Below are 8,153 nucleotides of genomic sequence, written 5' to 3' on the forward strand. Positions count from 1 at the left end.
AAAAAGCCAACAATTTCCATGGGGTGTACTTATTTTGTCACATGAATGTAGGGTTGATTTGCATTCTTGAGCAAACTTAAAAATTAAATTAATTGCTTGTACTGTAGTATCTCATCCTTGGATGCTCTGGCTCACATGGCATCTAAAATTAATTCTACACCTTGCTGGTCATAGGCTTATGTCATCTGATTGACTTTTCACTCTTACATACCCCAGTTTCTGACAGGAAAACTAATTTTTAGTTTGAAATAGCTATTGGCTGGTAAGCATAGTTGGTCCTTTACAGTGTCAGTTAAACGACCACTTCCTGTTAAAATAGGTGGGTCTTGGCTACATTTATGGAAAAAAGGGCCAGACTGTTCAGCAAAATCTACATTTCTGATTAGTGGGTCTACTGTTTGCTAAACCAGGGCTTTTCCTAGGACATCTTGTATCATATGTGCTTTAGCAACTGATTAAGCCTCTGTCTGTCTGTCTGTCTGTCTGTCTGTCTGAAGATGCCAGCACTCTATCCATCACTGTCTCCAGTTTATGACCATCAGCTCAGTCAGTGTCAGGACCTCAGCGCCTCAGCGTCTAGTAAACCTCCAGACTGCACAATGTGCAGCTACACTGATCCTCATATTGCTTATTTATTCTGATCTGAGATCAGCTTTATACTTTGCTTTGGAGTACAACAGGTGGCTGGTGCTAATCTGAGGACACCATTTTGAGGTGTAGCTTCTGCCATATACCACCACCGAGACTCCACTTGCTCATCTACTCTCTTTTGCACTTACTGTATTTTGTCCGGTTATGCAGCTGTCTAGTTATGCAGAGCTCCAGAAAATCAGCAGAACACTGAATCCAGCAATTAGTTGCACTTTTATACCTCTGTGATCTGCAGGAGTGATATTTAATTATAGCTTGTACTGAGCTGTGTGATGATAAGAATACACACTAGTAATTGTCTGTTCTCTCAGCTGATTGCAGTTGCCACGTCTTCTTATAGCCAAGCAATTTCATTGGACAACGTAATGTCGCTCAGTTTCAGGCAATGCCTAAGAGATGCAGGTAGACCAATCAGATAACAGTGGTGTGTTCACTGGTGATGTTAACTCCTCCAGCATGCACATACAGCTGAGTCACTGTGCCAATGAACACATGAAATGAATGAAAAATGAAAGTAATTATCCTGCAGCCAGATGATCAAGCACATGTTTTTAATGACTGATTTTGTGTTGTAAGAGGTGTCATTTTATTATTGGAGATCTTTTTTTGTTTGTTTTTGTTTTTTAGCATGAATTTCATAATGTAACTTGTTATAATGAGAGGAAGACTTGAATGAAATCGAATTATTTGTATGACGTGATGTATAATAATGATAATATTTGAAAATGTATTTTGTCAACAGTAGTGCCTTATTTTAAGTATTATAAGTGTTTGTTTTTTCACTCAACTTCTCAGCCAGTACTGATTTTTACCTCTACATACTCTGGTAGTGTCCTGCTTAAGAATGTTTATGATCTGCTGTCTCTGACTAGGAGGTTTTTTATTCTAAATCTTTGAACAATTTAATTTTAGAGATTTCAATATTAATAAAATTGTGTGTATAACTTTTTGGTGGCTTTATATATGAATAAAAGATCATCATTATATTTTGAGTTATTAAGAAATTAGGGTATTATAAATGAACAACAAGCTGGCACTGTCATAATAAAACAACAGTATTCCATTATATACGACGCTAACCTTGACAAGTTTAATAATACAGTTCTGAAGGTAAAACTAAAGTCTCACGGTTTTTATTCATGGAGCATTGAACACTGTGATGACTCATGCTTTGTCCTTAGCTGTGTTGCGTTACTATGGTGATGGGTCCTGATGCCCATTGACATCTGTGAAAGCTTGGCTGAACCAGCGGCTGTGTAACATAGGAGACAGACAGAGACAAAGAGAGGATTTATTCAGGACAAGTCTCAGCCAGGCTTAAACAGGAAGCCAAATGGTGATGTCATTGCCACTGAGTGTTCCTCACAGGCATTCAGGATGTCTACAATGTGTCCCAAATTAAAAAGAGTAATTAAAAAAAAGATTCTCTTTTCAGTGTAACGGCAAATTTTCTTTCGGCCATTTACTGCATTATATACTGTCTTTATAATTAGAAGCTAGATATCTATGTGTTGACTAAAGATTGTTTTACCTTGTTTCTTTTGAGTTTATTTAGAGTTGACCGTTCTCTCACAGTCAGCTCATTTAACAGCTGTTAACTAACTAACTATATATACACAGTGCCCTCCACTACTATTGGCACCCTTGTTAAATATGAGCAAAGAAATCACAGGGGTATAAATATGAGGTAACACACAGGCCAAATTCCCTTAGTCATTCATAACAATGGGTAAGACCAAAGAATATAGCTATGATGTGTGGCAAAAGGTTGTTGAGCTTTATAGTGGCTGTAAGATTATAGCAAAGGCATTTAAAATGCCAATTTCCACCATCAGGGCAATAATTAAGAAGTTCCACTCAACTGGAAATGTTATTAATCAACATGGAATTGGGCATGTGTCTATATTGCCACAACTCACTGTGAAGAGGATGGTTTGAATGGCCAAAAAATCTCCAAGGATCAAAGCTGGAGAATTGCAGAAGTTAGCTGCGTCTTGGGGTCAGAAAATCTCCAAAATTATAATCTGAAGTCACCTACATCAACACAAGTTCTTTGTGAAAAAAGCCTCTACTCTCATCCAAAAACAAACTCCAGTGTCTTCAGTTTGCCAGACACCACTGGAACTTCAAATGATATCAGGTTCTATGGTCAGATAAAACCAAAATAAAGCTTTTTGGCAATCGACACCAGAGGTGGTTTTAGCCCACACAGCCATATGCCATATGGAAAAGTACCTCATGCCCACGGTTAAATATGGTGGTGGCTCTTTAATGTTTTGGGGCTGTTTTTCTGCTACAGGACCTGGATATTTTGTTAGGATACATGGCATCATGGACTCAGATATCAGATATCAACAGATATTAAATAAAAACCTGACTTCCTCTGCCAGAAAGCTTAAAATGGGCTGTGGGTGGATCTTCCAGCAGGACGATGATCCAAAACATACATCAGAATCAACACAAAAATGGTTTACTGACCACAAAATCAAGGTCTTGGCATGGCCATTCCTATCCCCAATCCCCATAGACAACCTGTGGGGTGAACTGGAGAGTCCACCAGCGTGGACCTCAAAATTTGAAGGATCTGGAGAGATGCTGTATGGAGGGATGGTTTCAGATCCCTTGCCATGTATTCTCCAACCTCATCAGGCATTATAGGCGAAGACTCAGAGCTGTTCTCTTGGCAAAGGGAGGTAGGACAAAGTATTGACTAAAAGGGTGCCAATAATTGTTGCACACCTATATTTAACAGAGATTTTGTTTTGATAAACCTGTTTTGTTTGATATCCATGAGAGTGGAGTATTTTTGTGAGTTTTCTGGAAAAAAAAAATATCAAAAGGTTAAACAATGGAGACTATTTTTCACAGCCTTCTTTGCTCATATTTACCAAGGGTGCCAATATTAGTGGCGGGCACTGTAGTCCCCTCTGAAAGTATTGGCACAGCAAGGCCAGTTCAAGTGTGAGAGAGAGAGTGTGTGTGTGTGTGTGTGTGTGTGTGTGTGTGTGTGTGTGTGTGTGTGTGTGTAGGCAGCATGTATTATCTACATTCTTAAATGATCTGACAATTGTGCGTGAAAACAAAGATGACACTTAGATGACAGAATTTAAGTTTTTTTTATTATTATTATTCATGATGACTAGAATGGTTCCGGTTTACAGTAAGCAGAAATCTAAGTTTGTGTTTGGATTTGAAAGCGCTCATTTGTTATACTGCACTAAAGAGGAACGGAATTAAGACACATACAGCAGCAAAAAACAGGAACTATCACAGCATCTTCTCAACAACATCTTAGGGCAAACAGAAGCAAAGCCCAATAATATGCATATTTCAGTACTATTAAGACAATTAGCTTGTTCAAATATACCTTTTAAAATAGTGTTCTTGTTTTACTTATTAAAGAAGTACATTCAGGATTATAACTAATAAGATCACATGCAGAAATTGATGCGTTGGCATGATTTAAGGGCAGATAAAGCCATTCATTTTGGAGAATGGACTCAGGAGTGTGGAACTGAACCAAAAGAGGGACCTTATTTCTTAAGTCTGTTCTTGCTTATTGCAAAGTAAAATTCCACTGATGCTATAATGCTCCAAAATTAAAATGCTAGACAAGAGTAAGATTGTAGCCATTTGTTATTTTCATTGGTGTATACAAGTGTATGTAAGCAGAGAGGTTGCACTGCTCTTTAGATTTTGTTGTGTAGAATTCAAGTCATTCAGGAGAAGAAAACCTCGCAACTGTAGTTTGTGTGATTTTCAGTCTTCTGGTACGGAGAGAGTAATGCATCATTACTGAAATCTGAATTAGTCTACAGTTGTGTTTTTACATATAAACTTATCACAGTCTTTTCACCATTTCACTCAGAGTTCACTGTACCATATGCATATTTGCTAGCTCTTTGTTTTGTTCAAGCAGCATCCATCAAAGCAACACATACATTCAATAATATGAAGTTAGTGCATACATTGCACAGAGTTCTGTGCACAGCAGTCACACATAATCAACAAGACCAGACAGTACTTGTTCCTAAGGCCAAATATTAAAATATATCCATACCTATGAACATACAGTACACAATCGGATTTTTAGTACAGTTCACCTATCAAAAATACATATTGTCCTTGGTGTATAGTTGTATATTTATGTTGGGATTAGAGAGCAGTTTCAGTGATTTAGGCTCATGTCATTTATGAGGTCGACAGGACCAGAGGTAATTTCATTGCTTTGGACTCTGAGCATTAACCTTCCAGGAACACAATGACACTATGCCTGAAAATAATAATGATGATAATAATAATAATAATAATAATAATAATAATAATAATACCTAATCAATTTCCATAAAAAAAATTAACTGACCTTGAAACAAAATACAGTGTCAACTGCATTCCATAATACTGATTCATACATGTCTGAAATAAACAATTAAGACATGAACTTATTTGTTCATTTTAACATCCCGGGGTGCTGTAGTGAAAGCTTGGCTTTGTTTCAGCATAAAAACAACCATAAAAAGTTCAAAGGGATTTAAAAGCTTATAATAAAATTGCAGCAAATTGTTTGTCACAGGAATTAGGACTTAAATCTTTCATACACAGTCCCTGACTTAATCTCAGTCTGTTCTGCAAACACAACAGTAAATATGAATAAAACACTAGCTTGTTGTTTTGTGTTAGTTGTTTGTTTGTTTTTTTTACAAATTTAAAAAATCAACAGACCATGAAAGCGCTTACTTTAACATATACATTAACATATAGACGCAGAGACATTTGTATTGTGTTTTAGAAAATTAAACATGATAATCACATCAACAAAACAGTAAACTAAATACTAAGGTAATACTGAAGCTGTCAAATAAATATAAATAAAATTAACTTGATTCAAACAATTTATATTAGTTATGTTGCGCCAGGGATTTTCAGATTATTTGTACTCAATCCACGACTTCCAACTCATTCACTGAATGTATGTACACAGACTGGCCTTTAAACCTATTGTATAACAGACAGACAATTATACATGATCATACATTTAGGATACCGTACTAGATTCAGTCAACTATGTTATATTCAAGCTTCAGTAAATATTAGAAGTGCCTCATTTCTCATTAATAAATATTTCTATTTAATTAAAATAACCTAATAACCCCAATGTCATTTATGTAAATATTTACATGCATTTTATCTACCCATACTCCTTTGTTCTAATGGCTTTTTTTTTTCCACATAAAAAATGCTGTTTTTCTCTGTGTAAAATAATTATGTGATTTGTATAATTTTGCATTGTTTGGAATACACTTTAGAATAGGACAGTCCATTATGTGTCACTGTGCATCTGGTATAAGGCTACTACGGATTTTTAATCCCTCCTCATCAAAATCTGGCTAATGTTCCAAAGTGCTGTTCATTTTCAATGTGATTTAAAGTGTTTCTGCATTTTTCTGTAAACCCTTATTCTGTCTCTAAATGGTTATTGCAGAAGGCACACAACAGGGGCCCATGCTATCCATTTCTACAATGTATAGGTGAAATAGTGCTCACTTCTTATGCAGCCAACATTTACACAGTCACGTGTACTGCTACATAAACCACTGTCACCTCCATTCAAACTAAAGCTAATTATTGTTTCTGGCTTTAAACAATGTGTTAAACTGTTGCCTTAAAAGGATGATCAGAATCAGAACACTGTACTGAACCATACAAAGATACTCCTGAACTCAAAACCTTATCTCTTGAAAGGTATAAAATTGGCAAATAATATATCATAGACCTTATCACAAGTCATTCTTATGTAAAATCAGGGAATACAAAAAGAATAATTAAATTATAAAAGCAAACCCCTTAAAATACTGCACCTTCTTAAAAGAAACCTAAGCTGCTCTGGCATCATGCACTAATTAAACTAAAACCAATGTATAACCCTTTTACACTGTTAACTGATTTCAATTCTTAACAGATTTTCTTGATTCTTTTTTCTTTTCTTTTCTTTTTTTTTTTTTACATCAGCCACAACAGGTACAAACAAGTCAGACAAATCCCGCAAAGCTGCTGGTCATCTACAGTGCCATATCCATAAAGGCACGAATATAATACATCTACAACCCCCTGGTCACAAATTAAGAGCAACACAAAATTGTGGATTCATCTCACAGAATACTTTTAACAGAGTCTGTTAGCTGTAATATAGAATTTAGATTTGGCACTTTCATATGCTTTACATTTTTGTTTGCTTGTTTGTTGGTTGGTTGCTAGCTTGTTTTTGCTGGTATGTGCAGAGTATTTGCATTTTCAGAATAGCATGATTTAAGTCATTCATATTGAAACTTCTACATATACTCCCTTGGTACTTTACTCACACCTTTTCTTGGTTTTGTTGTCTGAAAGGGGGTTATTAGATTTCTGCAGACAAATTACCCTTACAGGATCCTATTTCCGTTCCAGATTAATGTTACAATAACTGTTAACTTGGATAATGAAGTTAGTTGTGGATTGATGTTATATACTAATAAAATACAGAGGGTATTTTGTGCTTCAAATTCATATTTAGGGCATCTGAATGTAAGCATGTCTCTAAAATATTACAATTAGGAATATGGGAATAAACTAAATATACAACAAACTGAAGACTTTTGCCACAACCTCTATTAAATTAACCTCACAGTCTTTGCGTAGGTCTTGCAAGCCCAATGAAATAGCACATAACATAAGTCAGGATTCTAAACCAAAGATTATTGGTAAGACCTTGGAGCACAAGGATCTGCTGCTGTTGCAGGATAAGATATAAATGGCAGTCAGTGGGATGCAATGCTGTGGGTGGTAAGGAATACACTCTTAATTAGTCTTAATTAATAATGCAAAATGATGTTTCCCTAAATGTAAAGCATGCCTAAAATTCTATTTTGCAGGCAGGGAAAGACTCATCTTGCATAACAACCGTACTACTGCTGGCCAAGACCATTATATTCAGATCCTGTTGCTTCTTGTGAGTCTGCTGGTACCAGTCACGAGTCACTTCTGTGTCATGGGTAGGGATCAGTGTGACCTATTGAGAGGGCAATTAAGTTATTGGTAAATCAAAAATATTTACTTTATAAATGAGTTCAGTAGTTCAGTTTAAAATGATAACTTTTACAGCTTTATCTAGCTGCATTCTCTAGTTTTAACAGTGATGAAGAAATATGACAAAATTTCATATTGGTTGTGTACCTGCAGATTGGTTCCCCACTGTGCTTTGCCTTCAAGCAGCGCATCCAGTACTCCACGACTTGGTTCTCCACTGCCTGGGTCATTTCCACTCACTACATAGTAAGCAGCACGCACCCGTTTGAAAAATTCTTGGTCTACATTTTTAGCACTGCAGTGATTTGGAATGTAGGCAAGGTCAACATAGAAAGGTGGTCCAGGGGAAGCTCCAGAGGTGGACTTCTGGTTTGAACCTAAAGGGCCAATCATAAAAAACTTACAATTTCATATCTAGCACTAACTCACTAACTTATTTT

General features: G+C 36.1%; 2 protein-coding genes across 20 annotated transcripts in view; one reads left to right on the forward strand and one right to left on the reverse strand.

Moving 5' to 3' along the window:
* ppip5k1b (diphosphoinositol pentakisphosphate kinase 1b) overlaps positions 1–1,599 on the forward strand; it is a 34,468-nt gene extending 32,869 nt beyond the window's left edge. For all 15 annotated transcript variants that reach the window (XM_053682283.1, XM_053682275.1, XM_053682282.1 and 12 more), the window contains one exon: positions 498–1,599. The gene's annotated coding sequence lies outside the window, so the exon portion shown is untranslated. The remainder of the gene's footprint in view (positions 1–497) is intronic.
* Positions 1,600–3,748: 2,149 nt separating this feature from the next.
* Positions 3,749–8,153, reverse strand: part of map1ab (microtubule-associated protein 1Ab) — a 42,354-nt gene continuing 37,949 nt past the window's right edge. For all 5 annotated transcript variants that reach the window (XM_017473983.3, XM_053682292.1, XM_053682293.1 and 2 more), the window contains 2 exons: positions 7,861–8,090; positions 3,749–7,696 (listed from right to left, as the gene is read on the reverse strand). In XM_017473983.3, coding sequence (XP_017329472.2) covers positions 7,541–7,696; positions 7,861–8,090 — 386 coding nt within the window. In that variant the 3' untranslated portion in view covers positions 3,749–7,540. The remainder of the gene's footprint in view (positions 7,697–7,860; positions 8,091–8,153) is intronic.

The sequence above is a fragment of the Ictalurus punctatus genome, chromosome 8 (assembly GCF_001660625.3).
Source record: "Ictalurus punctatus breed USDA103 chromosome 8, Coco_2.0, whole genome shotgun sequence".
In the NCBI taxonomy this organism is placed as follows: domain Eukaryota; kingdom Metazoa; phylum Chordata; class Actinopteri; order Siluriformes; family Ictaluridae; genus Ictalurus; species Ictalurus punctatus.